This window comes from Lineus longissimus, chromosome 8 (assembly GCF_910592395.1).
Source record: "Lineus longissimus chromosome 8, tnLinLong1.2, whole genome shotgun sequence".
Lineage (NCBI taxonomy): Eukaryota > Metazoa > Nemertea > Pilidiophora > Heteronemertea > Lineidae > Lineus > Lineus longissimus.
The window spans coordinates 3,206,455-3,226,758 of NC_088315.1; the positions used below are offsets into that span (position 1 = coordinate 3,206,455).

At 41.0% G+C, this 20,304-nt stretch overlaps 3 protein-coding genes across 4 annotated transcripts; 2 read left to right on the forward strand and 1 right to left on the reverse strand.

Annotated features, from left to right (window-relative positions):
- Positions 1-748: 748 nt before the first annotated feature.
- On the reverse strand, positions 749-6,766 carry LOC135492783 (protein rolling stone-like). Its single transcript, XM_064779426.1, has 4 exons — positions 4,345-6,766; positions 2,849-3,130; positions 2,120-2,336; positions 749-1,926 (listed from the first exon to the last, which is right to left on the reverse strand). The coding sequence occupies exons 2-4, from the start codon at positions 3,044-3,046 to the stop codon at positions 1,319-1,321; spliced, it is 1,023 nt and encodes a 340-aa protein (XP_064635496.1). The 5' UTR covers positions 3,047-3,130; positions 4,345-6,766; the 3' UTR covers positions 749-1,318.
- A 4,460-nt stretch (positions 6,767-11,226) lies between these two features.
- On the forward strand, positions 11,227-14,857 carry LOC135492352 (vesicle transport protein GOT1B-like). Of its 2 annotated transcripts, XM_064778770.1 has the most exons (6): positions 11,227-11,351; positions 11,957-12,048; positions 12,309-12,487; positions 12,739-12,820; positions 13,142-13,184; positions 13,892-14,857. In XM_064778770.1, exons 1-5 carry the CDS (start codon positions 11,327-11,329, stop codon positions 13,181-13,183), a joined length of 420 nt encoding a protein of 139 aa, XP_064634840.1. In that variant the 5' UTR covers positions 11,227-11,326; the 3' UTR covers position 13,184; positions 13,892-14,857. The 2 variants fall into 2 exon arrangements, with proteins under 2 accessions (XP_064634840.1, XP_064634838.1); XM_064778768.1 differs by lacking the exon at positions 13,142-13,184.
- A 458-nt stretch (positions 14,858-15,315) lies between these two features.
- On the forward strand, positions 15,316-20,261 carry LOC135492176 (gamma-secretase subunit Aph-1-like). Its single transcript, XM_064778424.1, has 7 exons — positions 15,316-15,422; positions 15,637-15,841; positions 16,037-16,180; positions 18,153-18,244; positions 18,427-18,549; positions 18,834-18,961; positions 19,383-20,261. Exons 2-7 carry the CDS (start codon positions 15,729-15,731, stop codon positions 19,551-19,553), a joined length of 771 nt encoding a protein of 256 aa, XP_064634494.1. The 5' UTR covers positions 15,316-15,422; positions 15,637-15,728; the 3' UTR covers positions 19,554-20,261.
- Positions 20,262-20,304: the final 43 nt, after the last annotated feature.

Below are 20,304 nucleotides of genomic sequence, written 5' to 3' on the forward strand. Positions count from 1 at the left end.
AGCGTTTTCGTGAAAATACCAATACCACCTACATTCGCCTTCCGTCGAGGACCGTTTCTTTGATTGCAGTGTACTTAAACAGCCCACCCACTTAGCAACGCCGCCCATCACAAAATTTACAAATGGTTTTCACCCTTTAGGATATCTGGTGCGTATCCCATCCAGCCTCTTTCTCTCTCGCAAATGTCAGGATTGAAACTATTGGGATCGGTGTTGAAACCCACAGGCCCACAATATTGGTTAAGTGGTTCTTAGTGCAATGCAGATGATATTCGGAATACTGTGTATGTTGCAGCTTTAGGTAGGCCTAGCTAGCCTAGGCTGGTTACTCCGTCTTGTTGTTATCACTGACAAGCGACTTTATGAATGACTAATGCAAGTGGTACCTCCTGGCAACAAATCAATAAACTATCGGTTACTCTGCAGTAGTAGGATGTACTTGTTTGGTGTTGGTGACGCGGTGGAGAGCCCGTGACGTCACGGAATATTGACGTCATCAAAATGGGAGCGGCAGATAGTATCCTCGCGGCTGACAATCAGCAGAAGACGATGGCAGATACTGTGACGTCATGAAGAGGTATCAAATCCCAATAAGGACACACTGGGACCAATTAATTTCCATATTTGATGAAAGCCGAAATAGTCCATTATTGTGGAGTGTTGCTCTAGTGATTAGGTAATGTTTTGAGTCTGATTTTCAATAAGGGATGGGGAAAATAGGCCCAATATAAGTATGATTAACAACAAATGCATTTATTGACTTTTAATATTCATGCACAAAGAAGAAAATTTTAAAAAACCGTTACCGCCTCCCCTCGTGTGTCAGATCCCAAAAGCATTTGACCGGCGGTAACTAAACCCCTTTGCATTTGCGCGACAGTAAAGTTTTGCAGCATCATCATGCACAAGTAAGGAGAAATGGCATGGCATCGTGGGAAAGGAATGCAGCATGGATGTAGCCTGACGACAAATGAATGATACATGCCAGGACTAAGAGAGCCACCAGCCGGGACGTTCTCGTCCTGCTTCTCCTTCGAATAAGTATGCCAGATGCTCAAGCAACTCAGGGGTGTCTCCATCTTCTCCAAGGTGGACGAACTCAATCGTGTAGACATATTTCGATCGGTTACGTACGTACGTACGTTATGTATGAGGGGTATTGGGCAAAAGCCATTTGAATACTGGCAAATAAGGTCGTAACTGGTCGGTTCATCACGTCGTGGATTTGGGTTCCACAACCTCACAACTTCTTCAATTCTGTGAGCTGTGCCTGTAGAGTAACCAGCCAGCCTGGTTGATTACTCTTAAGGTTTGAATTTTAGTTCCTAGAAGACCGTTTCCGTGTCAGCAGTCTAAATCTATAGATAGCATAGAGCAAACACTGTACAGCGGGTACAAAGAAAACAATTACAGCGCACACATATATTGCAGCTACACCAGGAAGATCTTGGAAGTCAAACTCATTGTAGATAAAATGTCGTCCATGGACATTTGTTCCTCCTAGGATCCAATATACGCACGAAAACACCACATATAATCCGCAGAACGCCATTCCCATCCAAGCATGCGCGATCCGGATGGAAATGTAGGACACACACAAATCGATGACAACTAATACAGAATTGATAACGTAGGTCTGTATCAAAGCGCCACCTAGCGGTGAATTGTCATAGATGAGTACCCAATAAGCAATGGATGCCACAAAGCAAATGTTCGCCGCGACATTGTACAACACCCAGCAGATCTTTTGACACATGTTGGCCGTCTCCTCCTCATCGGGAATGATCGGCTCAAGAGATTCGGTGGAATAGGCCCTGTAATTTCGTGACAGGCCTACGGAGGCCACGTCCTTGGTGGGCAAAACAACGTCTGCTAGAAACTGCTCCATCATGTGGTCTTTCCCAGCTTCAATTTCGTATTGTTGTTCTGAAACAGGACATGCAGGAAGTTGACATATTGAGTCTATATAGATCCCTGATTGAACTATTAAAACGTCGTCGCCATGGCTAATGAGTTGATTTTTGAAAGTTGACAACTAAAATCGGTATAAGCTTTTGAACAATCACGTTACTATTCCGCTAATTGCTGAATTAGCCATTTTAATTGGTCAAAATCTCACCTCTGGCTCTGTGTGTTGCTTCGTAATACACCGTCATAATTGCGGACATCAGGGCATAAACAACGAACACCAAGAATGACCAGTTCCCGATGTAGATGAACCATTTCCATTGGTTAGTCTCGGGGAGGCCAAAGGTCACCAGGCTATAGGTCATCCAAGCGGAGAGGTACAAGGCCAGAACTATTCTGTAGATTACGTAAGCAAGCCGAATGTTCCACTGAAAGCAACAGAGAAAAGCTGTTTGGTGACATTCTAAAATCTCTTCATGTTCCGTTGTTTATATTGGCAGCAACCAACCTAGTTCGGTGGACAAACCCCCATTGTGCCTGTGTTTGATATCAGTCTTCCTTCCGAACTTATTCAAACGCTTATGAAAAATATCTCAAAGCAGCAATGCGTATGAAAGTGGCAGTAGCGGGAAGCCAGTGTTACTTTCCACAGAATCAAAGCATGATATATTATTGTCATATTGACGTGCGAGTGCTTTTTCATGTACTTTGAATGATCAGTTCAGCAGATTAACGCAATTTCCTGCGTTAATTTGGTTTCCTTCTTGTCAAAGAATGCAGCCAGTGCTGGCTGTTGGCTTTATAATTGCGTTCTGTGACGTTATAATGGTTAAATAGAATGATTTGTTGATGAAATGAGAAATAATTTTATTTACTTGAGCCACAAGTAAGTACAATGTATACAAATGTCGTGTACCTTAAAGGAGACTGGAAACCTTACCTGTGATGAGACAAAAATGAACCTGTGGGCATTCGCGAAGCCAATATTGTCAAGTCTGAATTCTCGTCTGCACCAGTCACACAACGCCATCTTGTTTCTCATGTCAGTTCCCTCCTCCGTGGTTAGAAGAGCGTATTTCACTCCTGGTTTCCTGGTACAGTATTTCCGAATCGACGACGACAGTCCAGGGAGAGGCATTCGCTCAAAGCGCTTTCTTGAGCGCTCGTACTTATGGGGCGCAGTGCCGATGACTGATACTCAGTTGTTGAAGTATTTGATGGTCTGTAAATACATAAATATGGAAGAGTACTTTAGGACTCTTCATCCAGGCTGATACTGATTACTGTTACACCGGGCACTACGTCTGGCGAAATTGCGTCGACACACTTACACTGTACGAATATATTATTCACTTATCACTGTTACAATTCGGGATCCAAGTGTCGGAGAAGACCACTCACACCGAGTCAGAACAGCACGAGCTTCAATAAATTCGAATCTACTAAAAATCCATCTCCCGCAACCCCCGGCCGCAGCCGTCCCAGGATACCAATAGACCATGAAATATCATATCAATACAGATCAAATTTGTCAGCGTTGATTGACTATCGATTTCTATGAGTCGGTTCAAATACATGTAAGATGTTGAGAACACATGTGTCGTGGGATCCTGATCTGCACTCAGTGAAATAGGTCGAGGAAGCTCGATGCACTGGCGAGTCAAATGTGTCGTTGGACCCCGATCTGCACTGGTGAAATAGGTCGAGGGACCTTGATAAGCACTGGTGAGTGATGTGTTGTTTGACCCCGATCTGCACTGGTGAAATAGGTCGAGGGACCTTGATAAGCACTGGTGAGTGACATGTGTCGTGTGACCCCTATCTGCACTGGTGAAATAGGTCGAGGGACCTTGATAAGCACTGGTGGGTGATGTGTTGTGTGACCCCGATCTGCACTGGTGAAATAGGTCGAGGGACCTTGATAAGCACTGGTGAGTGACATGTGTTGTGTGACCCCGATCTGCACTGGTGAAATAGGTCGAGGGACCTTGATAAGCACTTGTGAGTGACATGTCGTCGGCTCAGGGTTAATTAGTTGTATCTGCATTTTTGTCAAAATTGATTTTATCATATTAAATTAATGCACATTCAATGACATTTGATTGCAAGTTTGTACTTTGATGTGTAATAGACAAAAACACTCCTCAAAACAACTGCATTTCCATTGGGATTTGAATCTTCGATTGTGTTTTTCTCGGAACAACCAAAATGTCAGATACAAGTAGTTAACCCTGAGCTGACGATGTGTCGTGTGACCCCGAGCTGCACTGGTGAAATAGGTCAAGGGACCTCGACATGCACGGTGACTGAAATGTGTCGTGGGACCCAAAACTGCACTGGAAAGACATGTCGATCTGTACTGGTGACATAAACTAGGTCGAGGACCTCCATCTTCACTCGTGTCATATGCCGAGGGACCTGAAGCCAACTACTTACCACACATCCACTTTTGACATCATCGAAACAAGGACTTCCTATCAAATACATAATTTTGTCACGAACACACCACTTATACAACGCAAGCATAGGCTATTTTAATCTATAGCCTCGTCTTATTTCTGGTCTGCGCAGTAGGTTGGCTGCCCGCCCGCGGCCTAACACGGTCCATAGATTCCATTATAGGCAGTGGCCACAGTCAATAAGGCCATTACATAAAGTAACACTGTCACCAAAAGGATTGTTGACGCCGTTGCTATTCACATGCAGTGCAGGGTAGTTCTATTTGTCCCCAATAGACGGAAGAACCGTTTGGATGGTGGGTGGAAGAGGACATGCAAAACTTCCACCTTGGTGGTTGTGTTCGACAGAATATAATTTTTTTTGCTGCGGTGCCTGCAAAAACTAATCACATTCTGCACGGCATGATTTGCAAACTGACTGCAAAAACTGGCTCGATGTTCTCCACGACTGGGCGACCTCCTTCATGTGCTTACTGAGAAAATTGATGACGTTCTGATCTGATCGACAAAGGAGGTAAAACATCCTTGCCTTGGCACGACCATCCTGACATAACTAGTGATTTTCAATATGCTCCGCTTCTCGATATTTTTGTACACGAGGTAGGAGTATCAAAAATCTGTATCTCAGGATGTGGCACGACACTGATAATTCTTTGCCTTCTGACGCTGCAAAAATACTTTGCTTGCCGCAAAAACTGACCGCACGATATAGGTTGCCTGCTAACGACGAAAACTGATCACGTTCTGCATGACATATTTGCTGGCTGCGAACGCTGATCGAGTTTTGCCCAGCTTAATTTGCCTGCCGGCTGCAAAAGGTGACCAAGTTCTCCCTGCAGGCTACGAAAATTGATCATATTCTAAACGACAACTCCGGAAGTGGGGGAGTGCATAGTGACCTGGGAAAAGAGGTTGCGGTGATGTAGCCAAATACAGGGCATCGGCGAAACAAAATAATCCTGAACTTCATGACTTGCGTACTGAACTTCCAGAGCAAGCCTCCATAGCCTCCGCCGACGCGCGTTGTCTGGAAGTTGAGCAATGTTAATACATTGAGGGTAGAAATGTATGACTTGGGTCTCTATAGGTGGTGAATGTGTGGTCGTCTGGTTTCCATCGACTGTATATTAGAGAATCGTCTCTATTCTGCTGTTGATCCAAGGATGACTGTCGTGGTAAGAGTATGACAGGGGAATTCATCACAAAATAAAAATTGGTCAGGCGGAGCCGAATTCTTCATTTCCTAGTATTTTCTAATAAACTGACTTGAAAAAAAGAAAGTACTTAAATGTCCTCCTTTTTGTCCTTCTGCCGTTAACTTCATTCTCGGGAATTGGAGAAATCAAATTGCCTGTGTTGTCCATCACCATCGACTGTTCGAACCCACCAGGATCCGGTATACGTCCATACTTAATGTTAACCTTTATCTCCGGTCCAAAGGAGTATTCTCTGGTCCAAGGATTCAGTGGAACACAGCGGATTCTGAACATTTTTATACCCTGTTCTCGGACCAGAAAATTATCTCTGTCATAGAATAAGAGTTGATAGATTGCTTGCTTCTCAAAAAAGAATTTCTTGCAAAGTCTCGATCCTCGTGGCACATAGATATACCTGCCCTGGTTCGCCATTGGAAGGAAAGGACGAATAGAAATCGAACCTTTCGGCGATGAGATAAACTCTATTATGTTACCATCTGGAATGTTGAAAAGCTCGTGATAGTTTTCATTCCAACTAGGTCCAGCTGAAAGCGACCCCGTTCCATTTTGCCATGTTATGTTAAATAATGTGTGATATCCCTTACGTCTCCCACCACTCACACATCCGATTAGGATTTTGTCATTAAATAAAAGGGGTTCTAAAGACTTTACGCTACTATGTGAACAAGGGTTACCCCAGGGAATCATAATTTTTCTTATTTGGCCAGTCATTATGTCAAATGACTTATAAAACATCGCTGAATTTAGTGTACTGTCACCATGTTCACATATTAATAACATTTTCATATCATACAATTTATGCACAAACGAACTTAGTTCAACAGCTGATGCAGATATGTTATGTACAAGTTTGTAGTTGCCACCTTTTTCAGGTTGGTAAACCATGATACTTTGTATCTGTTCCGCGCCAATGCCCACAATAGAGAGAATGAATACCATTGAATTAGAACCATGGTCATACATATACTCAGTCTTCCTATATTCATTTACTACGCCAACGGCAGGTGGTTTAAACCTCAACCAACCACGAGACTGGTAGCTGAGAACCCTTCTGTCCTGAAAGTATAAGGCAGTGAGTGGTACGTAACTTAAAACGCAATCTACTCAAAACTAAGACTATGTGCATATGTTCACCTTGACCAAATACGCTTTGATCATGTTGGCCTAGTGCCTGACACCATGGCCCCTTGAAATGTTGTCGTTCAAAAATTAGTGGTGCTTCAGATCCAACAAAAGATGCATCAGAAAACTTCTATTCATGTTCATAAAAAATAACTTGCATGATTTGGCCTCAGTTTATTTTTTAATCAGTTTGCTAAAAAAAGATTGAAGTAGTGAAACGTCTTCTTTTTCTTTCCATTATTCTCACGCTCAACAACAGGAAAAGGTGCGAACATATCCCCTTTGCTATCCATCAATAACGAACTCTCGTGGGTGTCCACATTCGCATTATATATTAAAGCGATATCACTGCAATGCACTGTCACTTCAGTCCCTTTACACAACTCGTAATCTTTCCTTTCATGATTCCTTGGATTGCAGGATGATGTCAAAACGCCTATTGAAACTAGCTTCGGAGTATTCGATCCGTCGTCCTTGTCGTATGCCCATACCACACATTTTGCATTTTTTGTGTAAACCTTTATTGTGTAAACTTCGGTATTTGGCAGATTTATCGAACATGTCCTCTCAGACTGCTCTTTTACGTTAGATCGATGAAAAAGGGGAATGATTGAGATGACTGGTTTGTTGAGGAAGTCAAAGTACATGATACTACCATACGGGGTGCTAAAAATATATAACAGATTATGTGCAAAACCACTCGGCCCGACTTCAGATAAAACGCCTTGTTTATCTTCCCAAGTGATGTTGAATACAGTATAAACCAAAGTATTCCGGGCGCTCCTCTTCTCTGAAACCCGGCACTGGAGAAGTATCTTATCATTGTTAACAAATACAAGGCATTTGATAAATGACAACATATATGAACACACGTGGTCATGCGGAATTGGGATTTTACTTATTTGCCCAGTTATTGTGTCAAATAACTTTAAAATGCTCTTTTGGAAGCCTTTTCTTCCTTCATTGACGCTGAGGATCATTTTCCTATCATATAAACCAGGTAAGACTTCTAAAATATAGCCAATGGAAGAAACATTCGTGTTCCGAAATAGCCTGTAGTTCCCATCTTTCTCAAGTTGATAGACAATGACCTTTTTTATGATATCAATGAATTTGGCTCTACTTACATGCAAGATGTGGTAAAATATAATTGAATCAGTGTTATGATCATGCATGTATAAAAGTTGTTCATTTCTATCCAATAAAGTTGAAATAGGGGGTACAAACTGCAGTCTGCCATGACATTTATATCTAAGTACAGGTTGATCCTGAAACAAAACACTGACTGTGTATCAATTTCGATTATCTATCAAAATGCCAGCTATCTTCTAGTGCCATTTTTTTATAAACATTAAAACCGACGCCGGGACTCTTTCGTTCATGACGTCACGTGAAGAACCTGTATTGGCAGGAGCATGGCTTAAATTACCATCTTCAGGTGACTAATATATACACAGTAAGGGCACTGGGTCAGGTTGGATTCAGCACTAATTATATAACTTGAACAAGCGTGAATGGTTTTGACATACTGTGAGATGTGAGAGACCCCTATTGGCGACTTGGTGCAACTTTATCTTGCCTGCCTAGCTGCAGCCTACAGAGTCCCCTGAATGTTTAGCAAACAAACGTGTGATATGCTGATCTGATTTGGTGGGATCACACCTAAATGTCTATGAGAAACACGACCTCCCTCGTCGCCTTTCCGTTAGATGGAAACTTGCCTTCTCTTCATACATGATATAGCCCCTTTTTGTTTCGACTTCTTCCTTTTCCATACACGTGCCCCTCCTCTTATTTATTTGACATATGGAATTAAAGAAACTGATAGTGGCGCAGTTTACCATCCAGCGACAGACCAAAGCACACTCACAGCGGGAACGCAAATTGACCACTAGATTGGGCTGAAGAAACGCTTTGTCATAACTGAGCATTTTATAATTTCCATATTTCAGAGATGCCATATTGTTATCCATATTCGTATTCGCCGTCCGCGTTACATTGTATTAGGCTGACTTGAAATGACATGGCTTGCAACGGCTTTCCTCATTGTTTGTACAACACTGTGCCCATATTTATACAGATACAATGCATCTTGGAGACTGTCTGCTTCAAGTTCATGTTGAGCGATACCCCGCAAAACATCCTTCTTCTTTATTCCAACAGATTATGCGCACTCTAATTCAAAACGAAACCTCTCAATGTGGATTGAATAATTATGGACAGCAAGATTACTTTTTGATCCATTAACGTAGTGTCCAGTGCAGAACAAAGATTTTGTAACAAACCATTGTTTCGGCGCTAAAAACAACGTTTGAAGGTCAAATATACCAAGGTTGTCGAAAAAGTCTCGGCATTTTTTTAGATTAATACATATTCCCGGGAGCAACTACTGTCACTCTAATATATAATTTAGTGTGCAATTCTTACCAACAAGCTATATGAATAAATGTAATAACCATTTGGATTTAACCAACCTTCGTGAAGTTAACAACGGTCGATGATCGAGAACTCGGTCACCTAATCCCGTTTATGAACGTATAGATCGAGATCGAGATTCTGACCATCTCTTGGCTGATTATCAGCGTGGCCGCTGATTTACTAATTCTAAAACATCTTGATTTATCACGAACTGCAGTTTACAGTGTAAATGCATGTGCCTACGAAGCCTCGTTTGGAAGTCAGCGGTTAGGCCTATGGTTAGGCAACTGGTCATTATTAGTCGCTAACATCCGCCTTGAGATTCTGCAATGGTTTGGTCTGACCATGGAGGTATAGATAAGATTTTTTATACCTTATTTATACCTCCATGGTCTGACTAACTTTCTTCTCCAGTTCCTTTTCCGCCATCTCGAGCATGGCTTTGATCTTCAGCAGCTCATATTGTTGGGCAACCACAACCGCTTGGGTTGGTGCGAAATACGGAACAGTCAAAGAGAAATTGACTACCGAACTGGATGTATTGATTGCCTCACCAAAACTGTTCGGGTGGAGCAAAAATGTTTCCCATAACCACGGCTCCGCCTCGGTTTTGGCTCGCCAAGTCCACTCTCGCGGTTTTCGTGAGACGGCAAGTCTCCAGCCTCTTCGGTCAATCATTAAGCAACACAAGACGCATCATCAATCAGATAAGAGCTTTTGCTGTAACCATCATCCGGAACATTGATTGGAATCCAACGTCATTCATTTGAAAGAGCACGTTATTGCCAAGCAAAGATCTGATATATTCTTGTTTCCGGTCAGGGCCTAATTACGCCAATTTTCGGCAGCCAACTTTCTAGATGAGGCTTCCTAACAAGATCATGCCAGTGACGTACGAGGAAACGTCACATAAAAACACACAGCGTTGTACATGAACATTCCAGGTACGGTTGAAGTGATAAAAAGGTATACGTGGTCGACATGTCATCTAAAGTGACATGGATCACTCGGATAAAACTGCATGTGGACCCAGCCCCTGATACATATCGACAATGAGCACCAGCCATGTCTTCCAACTCCATGGTTTTCTCTTACTACATTCGAATAGATTATCTTCATCAGAACAAACTCCCTAATTTTGACACGGGCTCACGTACACTCCACACGCAGTGGGCCGGCCTACCGGCCGGGACTCCGAGTCAAAAGCTGCACAGTCGCCGAGGCTCATAATTCACTGATTCATCGCCGAGATTCACTGACAAAACTGACATGACCTCCTTATCCATGGTATCAAACCGTCGCAGTCATAAGACCAGAAGACCACTGACTCCTTCCTGTCATATAATTCAGCAAATGGTTGGCATCGTGGGGGAAAAATTCTAGATCACATTGGTTACAATGCTGCACTATAGGAAAAATAGTGTGTCACGAAGAAATTAATACCAAAATCTCTGTGTGCGGCTCAATGCTGTTGCTAAGTGATAGACGCTCTGTTAAATGTCAATATTTCAAAATGGACTGATGGTTTAAAGACCTTTAGAAATAAATGTAATGCAGAAAAAATAATTTGCGTTGATTAAGCAAAAGCTTTATGAAAAAGGTGATAAAACCCCAAAGCGAACTCAATTCAAAGAAGAACGCACGAGATAGTCATAAATCAATGTTGTCAATTGATACTGTCGTCAATCGATAGTCGATCACTGGAAACGGTATATCCCCCCCCCCCCCTCAAAAAATATATACAGTACTTACCTTCTTTTTCATTCTTTTCACTTTGATTTTTTTTAAATATGTAAATCTTCTTGTTATAGAAGTATTATTGGCCTGGCCGGCCCCACTACGGGGTTTATGCAGTACAACATGCTCCTCCATGTGTACTGTGAATTCACGGTCCTTCGTGACCTGTTGCACTGCAAATTCACGGTTTCTTGTGACCTGCTGTCATTCTCCAAGCGTCGTCAATGGTGATTATCGTTGCCAAGGCTCACTTGACCTCCCAGTCCGAATTTCAGCGGGTGCATGTAAAATTCGACAGACGGACCGAAGACCGGGAGGCAGTGTGGGAATCCTTTCCATGATGTCATTCGTGGGGATACCCCCAAATTGCAAAATGGTGATTGCAGTTTGAATTTTTGTGAATTTTCTTCGTAATTTCGTTCTTATTTTCGACTTGAAGTTGCTTCTGATTGAAAAGCGATCAAGATGATGCAAATAACTGACTTTCAGAGTACGTTGTGGTGAAAAGCGTTAAGTCTTTATGCTTTAAGCATGTATATATTCGGCGCAGATGTTGGAGCGAAAGAGTGGTCTGCTTTTTTTGTTCCACGTCATCCATGTATTGTATATTCGTGTACATCATACTAGACTACATGAAGTTGGTCATCATCTCCCAGGCATCATCTACTACTACGATCTTACCCGAACCCGAAGTTACCCTACACCCGCACGGCGATCATCATCAATCATCATTTAAACTCCCACCTTTGAGACCTGACACTGACAGTGTGAGCTATCACAGACTTAGCCTATACAATATAAGTTCAATCATGTCATATGTGACCCGTCACAGCAAAACGAGGCACATGTCGCTCTGAGCTTGGCAGGTTTAGACGGACTGTTTGTTCATTTCTCTATTGTCTGCCTTTTGTGAAATGTGAGCTCATCAATTTCTTCCAATATATCCTGGTGTCATTTAGGCTCATCTTCTGTGCGACATCGACTGGTTTTGCTGTGACGGGTCACATATCATAATCATACCATTATCATTATTGAAAATTCTTTTTTCCATTTCCATATCGCTCACATTTGACTTATTCATTGAAACCTTTTCAGAAATTGGTGTTGGCCTAGCTGGCTTTGGTATAGCCTTCCTTTTTCTTGGTGTTCTGTTCTTCTTCGACAAGGGATTACTGGCAATTGGGAATGTAAGTTCATAGCAGGAGGATGAATGAAATTGTTTACTATCCAGCCCAGGACCTGGTTGTTCAATTCAAGTTTTGTCAAGACATTGGACAACCAGCTCTGCATGTTTCCTGAACTTAAGAGGAGAGGTGGTGAAAACTTGTGTAACTTAACATGGTACCAGAACTCAGCCAGCAGTTTTTCTCTTAAATAAGGATAAATTTGACCTCTGGGTATCCTTTCATAATTTCTAAACTGAAGTGGCTTCATTTCTTCATTCCAGATATTATTCATCTGTGGATTAGCATTTGTTATTGGACTAGAAAGGACATTTTTGTTTTTCTTCCAAAAGCACAAACTCAAAGGGACTGCCTTCTTTCTCGGTGGTATACTAATAGTTCTTCTAGGATGGCCAATGATTGGCATGTGTGTAGAAATATATGGTTTTGTACGTTTATTTAGGTGAGTATAGAAAAAAGATTGCATTGTACTTCTAGATTTTTGTGCAGAAATACCATTGATTTGATGCCTTTAGCTGTAAATGCTTCGCAACAGTAGGACTGCTGTTGCAGAAATGATTGATTTGCAAAACAACGTAATCTGTGGCTTCTCTAGCTCATGATACCAAAAGTAGAGAGAAGATGCGCTACCTAGGAGAAATCGTCAGCTCTGTTCTCTACCCTTATTCATCATGCTGTTTCTTCTTGTTTCAGTGGATTGTTTCCTGTTGCCATTAGTTTTCTCCGCCGCGTCCCAGTCATTGGATCAGTGCTCAATGCCCCATTCATTAGTTCGGTAAGTAGATCTTCTGACTGTGTCTCTGGCACTGTCCAAGTGCCAGAACAGTCGGAGTAATTGTTCAACTTGTAAATCTAGACATCTCCAAGATGATTGTGTGGGACTGCCTCGGTGCATACAAGGCTGAGTGGATGATCATCATATGAAACACCCTGTTTTTTTCCTGTACCAATCTTTATTACTGAAAATCTGGCAACAAAAAAGCTCAGTGATAAAACTCCTCAGCCTAGAAGATTCCGTTATGAGGATGAACACTGGCCATAGGCTGACAGTACTCTTGACACTGTGAATAAACAATCTCCTTCAAAATATTTCCAGTGGTTGCCAAAAGGGGGTTTAGATGCTGAAGCAGGAGTTTAAGGTAGTTGACCACTCTACAATGACTCTTGGCGCTACTTTCGTTTTAATTCCCTTTTTCTCCATCATGTCTCTTGTTTTAACATGGAAGTTTCAGGGTTGGCCTGTGTTTTCTAGGTCATTGTTCCCTTTCCACTATACTATGGGCCTATCTTTAACCACCTGTCATGCTTTTTCTTACATCATGAGTAGCCTGGAGCAAAAGCAGCTGAGCATTATAAAAACAGAAAAATCCAATGCTGGCAGGGTCTCCATAGAAGCTAAGCAATCATGGCTCGTCCTTAGCATTTTCAACATTGCTACTTCATAATTCTATCCTCACGCAACTTGATGGTTTTTGCTTCTTTTGTGGTTGTGGCTAGCTCTTCAGCTTGGCTTGACAGGATATTTGTGGTTGAGGTGTGTTTTTACATGGTTTTAGTAGAAAAGGTAAAATAGTCCTGTCTTGTGGTGAAGAAGTCCCACAAATTTTCTTCCCGTAACTACTGGTAGTCGTAATGATCAGTATAATACCTGAATAGTACCAAGATTTACCTGGAGAGCTACTGTACAACAATTTTGTCCAACAGTAATGAATGAATGTTCAAGATTATCTGACATTCATCAAAATCGATGGACCCAAAGCGAAAATTGCCTGGAACCTCGTTGGTATCCTCTTCCAAGAGCTTTCTTTTGTATTTTCTTTTTTGAAACTTTTCTTTCCATTTCCAGATTGTCACAAAACTCGGAGGTGATTCAAATTCGATGGTATAGTAGTGAATGTCCAGGGAACGGCAAGATGCAACATTATTGGCTGGGAGCTGAAGGGACTCAGATGCCAGCCTGAAAAATATCATTTTTACGAAATATTTTGTTATGACCTCATGTATTACAGGGTGTATAAAAAAATATAGGAGAGAGACTTCATGTCCTTTATAGAGACAATGTGTCAGTCAGGACTACCTGTCATCATTCTAGTTATTTGGATGTGTTCAGGCAGTGCATGGCCCGCTTAAAGGCCTGCGTGTCATATCAAAAAGGAAAAGGGCTGAATGCCTGCCTGGGACAAAATAAGGAGCATCTTATTGTATAGCATAGCTAAAAGAGAAATGTCAACACTTCACTTTATTTTGGTGAATTGAGAATGTCAGCTCCATGAGTCTGGGTAAAAAGTATGACTGCCCAAAAAAATTGGATTTGGTATATTGTGTGCAAGTGTTGGAAAATCATGAAAAATAGATAAGATAGCACTTTTCAATCTTGATCAGTAAGTTGTGCATTTGTTTCAAACGGCCTCAAGTTGATAGTCACTGATCTGATACTGCAGGGACATCTGGGAGAGAGAAGTTTTTCCAAGTGTGTTTTGTAAGAAGTACATGATAAGAAGTAAGAAATGGCAAATAACATGTGCGCTAGTCCAGACAAGTCAGATTTATACAAGGTTCACTTTACCATGTCACTGTTGCAAACTGTTTATCTATAGTAATATTCGGACTGTACGTCTTGGAGACTGAAATGTAACTATTTCAAACCAGTCGCCCTGAACTATCTAGAGATGTTTAAGGTAGACACCCCATCCCTGTCAATCATCTTGCATGTCGTCGGAGTGCAAATATATCACACATTATGTACTTGTCTAAACCATTCTTTGATAATATAATTTTGTCTCAAAAATATATGTCTGCTGTATATAGTTAACATTTGTATTTGTTTTGTTTTTTGCTATTCTCGGGAGCTCCATCTTATTGATGGCCAGGCTAATGGCCTTCAAATTATTTCTCCATAACTCTTGTCACGACAATTTTTACATCCCTAACCCTCCAGCAGCAGTGAAATGGTGGCTGTAGGATTGGGACATTTCCTAAAAAAAGACATATCATTGTCACATCCTATCGTCCGAGTCGCCACCTTCATTAGTCTTTGGTACCAGTAAACATCAGTAAGAACTCCGGCATCGTAGCCCACTTTTAGGTCTTTGCCTTGTCTGGAATCTGCCACAGGGTCACATGATATCCATATTACTGTAAACACTCCTCTACCCCATCAACGGTGCCTGGAAGTGCCCATGGTCTAGGTCAAAAAATCTTCAGCGCCTAAAATTTGTCTTCGGGGCTACATGTGATGGGAAGGCTTCGTCGGAATTCATCAACCGACGATAACAACATTTGACTTCCGGGTTTCTTTCGCAAATTTCGGCGTTTTCTTCCTTCAAAATTAACCGATTTCATGAAAGGGTGACCATGCACGTAGTTTAAAGATAGAGGTTCGTATTCAATGAAGTATCCTGTTGAGTTATTGACATTTTAAATTGTTTATATAGCGTTCAAAGACACGATAATTGAACATTCTCTAATGACGGAATTGTCTTGTCAACTGAACTTCTTTGTCGTGTGATAGGCCTACTACCATGTGACTACTGCAATACAACATGCACTGCACCACTGTCACACAACATTCACAACTTTTTTCTATTTCAGAATCTTCAGATGTTGGCTACCACACTGCTCTAACCTGTCAAGTATTTCATGCTGACATCCTTCGCATCCAAGACCGAGCAACACAGCCCAAGATGACATTGATGGAATTCTTCGGTTGTACATTCATCGCATTTGGACCACCTCTTGCCTTGTTCATCTTCACAATAGCGAGAGATCCCCTCAGGGTTATCGTACTCACTGCTAGGTAAGGCTAAACTTGACTGTAACTGAACTACATTCTTGTGTCACATGAGTCATTGTTAGGAAGAGATCATTGCACTTGACGGCAAATCTTCACATTAGTTCATAAATGAGTGGTGATGTTAAGAGGTGATTAGTGAAATGAAGTGCATTATCTGGTCTGAGTTTTCCTTATCATTTTTGACTTGTCTGGTTTCAGTGCCTTCTTTTGGCTGCTGGCGTTACTCCTCTCTTCGATACTATGGTTTGCTGTGGTGCCACTGCGGACAGAGCTGGCTTTCGGTCTCGTCTTTTCTGTCCTTATACAGGAGTGCATGAGATTAGCCTTCTACAAATTGCTAAGGTAAGTGGTAGAGCATGAGCCTCTGTGGGGGGAGTCAGCTTTAGGCTTTAGGAGGCCTTAACTTAGAAACTTTGGTGATGGCAATAGACATGATAGCTTGATGGCAATCTATTAGTGAACAGAGACATAGGAATTACCTGGAAACAAGAATTCTCAACTTCTTTGCATGACCTGTTGACACGGGCAGCTTTTGATGAATGACTTGGAATGATACCATTAATACCATCACAAATTCATTTCGGCTAAATTTTGGGAATCATGGTTGGAAAGTTTCTAACTCGGGGGAAGGAACGACAGAAACAGATTTATCATGCATGTCCATGATGCAAATTGTAATGACTCCTTTTGGCTTGTAAGCAGATTGTGTTGAATAAATTCCGACAAGTGTTTTGATGTTGGAATGCATATTGGTAAGCTACATATTGTATGAGGTCTTCTGAAAGATGTGCTGGATTGAGTTTTGAAAGTTTTCTTTGGTATGTCTTTTGTAGCACTTTCTTGGCAAGAATTCCTGGTGATAGATTTGACTAATTCAAATGTATTCAGGAGCCGATCAATGAAATCCGTCTGTAGTGGTAGACATAACTTCTCATTTCATTTTGAAACAGCACTTCATATTTCCATAGGGTATACACATTATTTCTACACAACACGCACTTAAAATGGATAGATGATTGATGATACACTTATATTTTCAAGTACTTGTACATGTATATAAATTGTGATTGAATTCTCTTTATTCTTTACTTTATCTGGCTAGTTGCGCATCATTTGACTTGTTTGAATGAAAAATGCATGAGACATTGCCTTGGACATGGTATATGGGGTAAAATGCATGGGATATTGCCTTGGGCATGATGGTCTATGGTGTACCCTACTGTTCCAAAGTGTTTTTAAAACTTTCCTTGAAACCCCAAAACTGATTCTCTATGTTTCTCTTTCGATGCAAATCAAGGGATCCAAAAGCGGCTGAGGACTTCTTGTATCATTTGCTCAAAATTCGTATTAGGCTCTCATTTGATGATAACGATAGTGGGTATGTTGATTGTCCTGTTAAATATATCATGATTATCATTGTAGATCAATATAATTTTGGATCTGAATGTAAAATTTATACATATGATTGATAATACACATAGCCGATAGGATAAGATAGGTTTTCAGAATTTGTTTGTTTCCTCTCATATTGGTCCAGTCAGTCATTTAACACAGCTGCACGGGTCTTGGCTGAATAAAAGCATTTTGCCAAACAGTGCTAACAACAGCATGCCACATGCCTGCGATTCCTCCTCACGAACATGATGAACAGACTTTCCCAAGCATACATCCCTGAGGCCAAGTTGAACATTTCATACAGATCACAATGAACATGATTCTTTCCTTCTTTTGTGGTTATTCTTATATTTTCATCAGTTGTAGATTGAGCTCCACTTGTAAGATCACATATTTTGACATGTTTGAGCGGATTCGCTTCAAGTAAACTTTTATGTGACAATGCAACAACGCCTCCTCGATTTACTGGCTAAAGATGTCCAGAGCTCAAAAATTCTGAACCTGACCAACTCTCCAGGTGTTGTATTATGACAATGATCATTTGATTAACCCCTTTGGACAGACAACTGAAAAGTAGTTTGTTCCTGGACTTTTTGTGCCCTGAATGTGTGTTTTTCATCAACTTTTCCTTGGAATTTCTCTTGATGTTTGTCGTTGATGAATGTTTAAGTGTCCTCGTTCAACAAGAAGCATACTACAGTGTTGAATACCTACACCTTGAAAGACATCCCCATCCAAATTGTACAGAATTTACTACAGGATAAAAAGTTCTGCAACCCTTAACATGTTGATTTAAAATCTTTCAAAATATGAGTTGTATCTTACACTTTTTGATCTGCCTTTATTTTCGGAGTTTGAAAGTGACTTTTATGAAAATACTTTCAAATTGTTCTTAAAAAGACTTCCTCTCCTTTTTCAGAAAAGCTGATGAAGGCCTCCGGAAAGTGGCATTGATGGGGCAAGAGACTGGGAATGCTCGAATGATCAACAATCCACACACTCTTGCGTATGGTAGGTTGATTTATGGATTTTGATTGAAATTGGTGTGATTAAAAAAAATACAGGATTTCACAAAGTCTCAGCAAATTTCAGTGCAAAACTTCAAATCTGTGCATAATTCAATTATTTATTTCAAGTAAACTGTCTACCTTCTTCGCGTTCCATGTTTTAACAGAGTTTCTTCTGTATTTCAGTTTCTGGTCTTGGCTTCGGTTTGATGAGTGGTGCATTTTCTCTAATCAATGTCTTAGCAGATATGTCAGGGCCAGGAACAATAGGACTGAAAGGCGATTCTAGCCAGTTCTTCATTACTTCAGGTATGGAAAAGTTACATGCATGACCACTCTCCGACTCAAGTGTAATTGATGCTGTTGTGTATACTTACGTCTCAAATGCAAATGAAACCTGACCTGAATTCGAACTGGCATGTTATATGACTAAATTGTCTAATTTTCTGCTCAACTCTTGAGCCCTGGCAAAAAAGGTGCAATACTCATTGCAATGCATTCCAGCTAGGAAAATGATGTATCATTTATTAGAGAACCATGTTCTTTGACATATTCGGATAATTTGTTGTTATCTCTCATGTTTTGTGTTTCAGCATTCCTGACTCTGTGTTTCATACTTCTGCACACATTCTGGGGCATTGTGTTTTTTTCTGCATGGGACAAGCGGAAATTCTGGCAGGTGGCAATCATTGTGGCATTACACATGCTTGTTTCAGGATTGGTGAGTTTATTTTGGGCACTCTTTCCTTCTGTATGAGTCAGTTAAGAGTCGTCTTTGACTGGCCTCGATGGAATGGCTTCGAGGTGTAAAAACGCGTATCCAAATTGGATATATTTAAGATGAAATTGGCGTGTCATCGGAACAAATCTCATGAACTGGAACTGGCTGTTATCAGGTTATGAGAAGCATAATGGTATACTGACTGGTTGAACCCATGCTATTTGACATGTGGGCAGGTGGCCATGATTGTGTGCGTAGAATGGAAAAACATCCTGTGACCCAGAACAAGCTGCAAGTTCTTAATAAGTTTTGGGGTCCAAATTTGAATTATTCATTCGTTATTTTGAGAATCTGTTTGACTGTGCAGTGCTTACAACAATCAGTATTGTAGTTATCTATGAGATGTAAACTTTCATTTTAGACATTCCTCAACGGGATGAACCCCCCAGTCTACCTAGGGACACTTATCCCTGCGTATGTTGTGATGCTCTGCATGATGATCTGGGCATTCGTGTCTGTCGGTGGGACAACCAGGTCCCTGAAAGCCTTTTTCTCCTGCAAGACACTCGATGCAACCTACGACTTAGATTGACTACGGCTGAAGCGGCTCCCATTCATACGGCGAGTCACAACTTAAACAATGCAGAGACTATGTTTTTCAAGTGGAGACAAGTCTTATTCTAAGTAGTAAAACCTGCAATTAGGGACACTGTTTGGTTGGAAATGCTATCATAATACATGTAATAGTAAGGTGTCCTGAAGTGTCGTTATATAAAAATTACTGATTTGGCATGAGAAGAGCTTCCCCTATCTAGGAGGGTGTTCTGTCAACAGATGAGTGATGTACACTGTCACGTTGCAGTCTGGATGGATGTCCTCTTTTACGATATGTTAAAAGGATGATTTTGACCATTTATTGATGCAGATTTCCTTCTGTTTTTTGCAAATAGTAATAAGTGTACTCCGATTAAAAGAAGTAATGGGGGCTAAGTGTAAAGTAGATGTAATTGAAATAAAGTTTTGTAAAAGTGTAGAGTGTATATAGTTGTTTATATTTCAGTAGCGTCACAGTAACATTGTACATGTATAAAACAGGATTCCCCAAACCCTGGTCGGGCCTGTAGATGAACATGCTTAGTTCAACCCTTTCGCTACAAGTCATCGAATTTTGCCCCATTTACTAGAACTTGCCGAATCACGTGTTTTGACAACCAAATCAGGCTGTAAACAGATAATGAATAATGAAAAATGTGTTTTTTGCTAGTAAATAAACGTTTCATTTTCAGTATTGTCCGCAGAATATGAGCGTTTTTGTCTTTGTTTCTGTTTGTTTGCCATGGTTG

Bases quoted from the DNA above. Each gene is read 5' to 3' on its own strand.
- LOC135492176 (XM_064778424.1), top strand. From the start codon at position 15,729: ATGACATTGATGGAATTCTTCGGTTGTACATTCATCGCATTTGGACCA. The intron at 18,245-18,426 runs GTAGGTTGATTT...TCTGTATTTCAG, and splicing joins TCCACACACTCTTGCGTATG to TTTCTGGTCTTGGCTTCGGT. The intron at 18,962-19,382 runs GTGAGTTTATTT...CTTTCATTTTAG, and splicing joins ACATGCTTGTTTCAGGATTG to ACATTCCTCAACGGGATGAA.
- LOC135492783 (XM_064779426.1), bottom strand. From the start codon at position 3,046: ATGCCTCTCCCTGGACTGTCGTCGTCGATTCGGAAATACTGTACCAGG. The intron at 2,337-2,848 runs GTAAGGTTTCCA...TGTTGCTTTCAG, and splicing joins TCATTTTTGTCTCATCACAG to TGGAACATTCGGCTTGCTTA. The intron at 1,927-2,119 runs GTGAGATTTTGA...GTCCTGTTTCAG, and splicing joins AGCAACACACAGAGCCAGAG to AACAACAATACGAAATTGAA.
- LOC135492352 (XM_064778770.1), top strand. From the start codon at position 11,327: ATGATGCAAATAACTGACTTTCAGA. The intron at 12,049-12,308 runs GTAAGTTCATAG...TCTTCATTCCAG, and splicing joins GATTACTGGCAATTGGGAAT to ATATTATTCATCTGTGGATT. The intron at 12,488-12,738 runs GTGAGTATAGAA...TTCTTGTTTCAG, and splicing joins GGTTTTGTACGTTTATTTAG to TGGATTGTTTCCTGTTGCCA.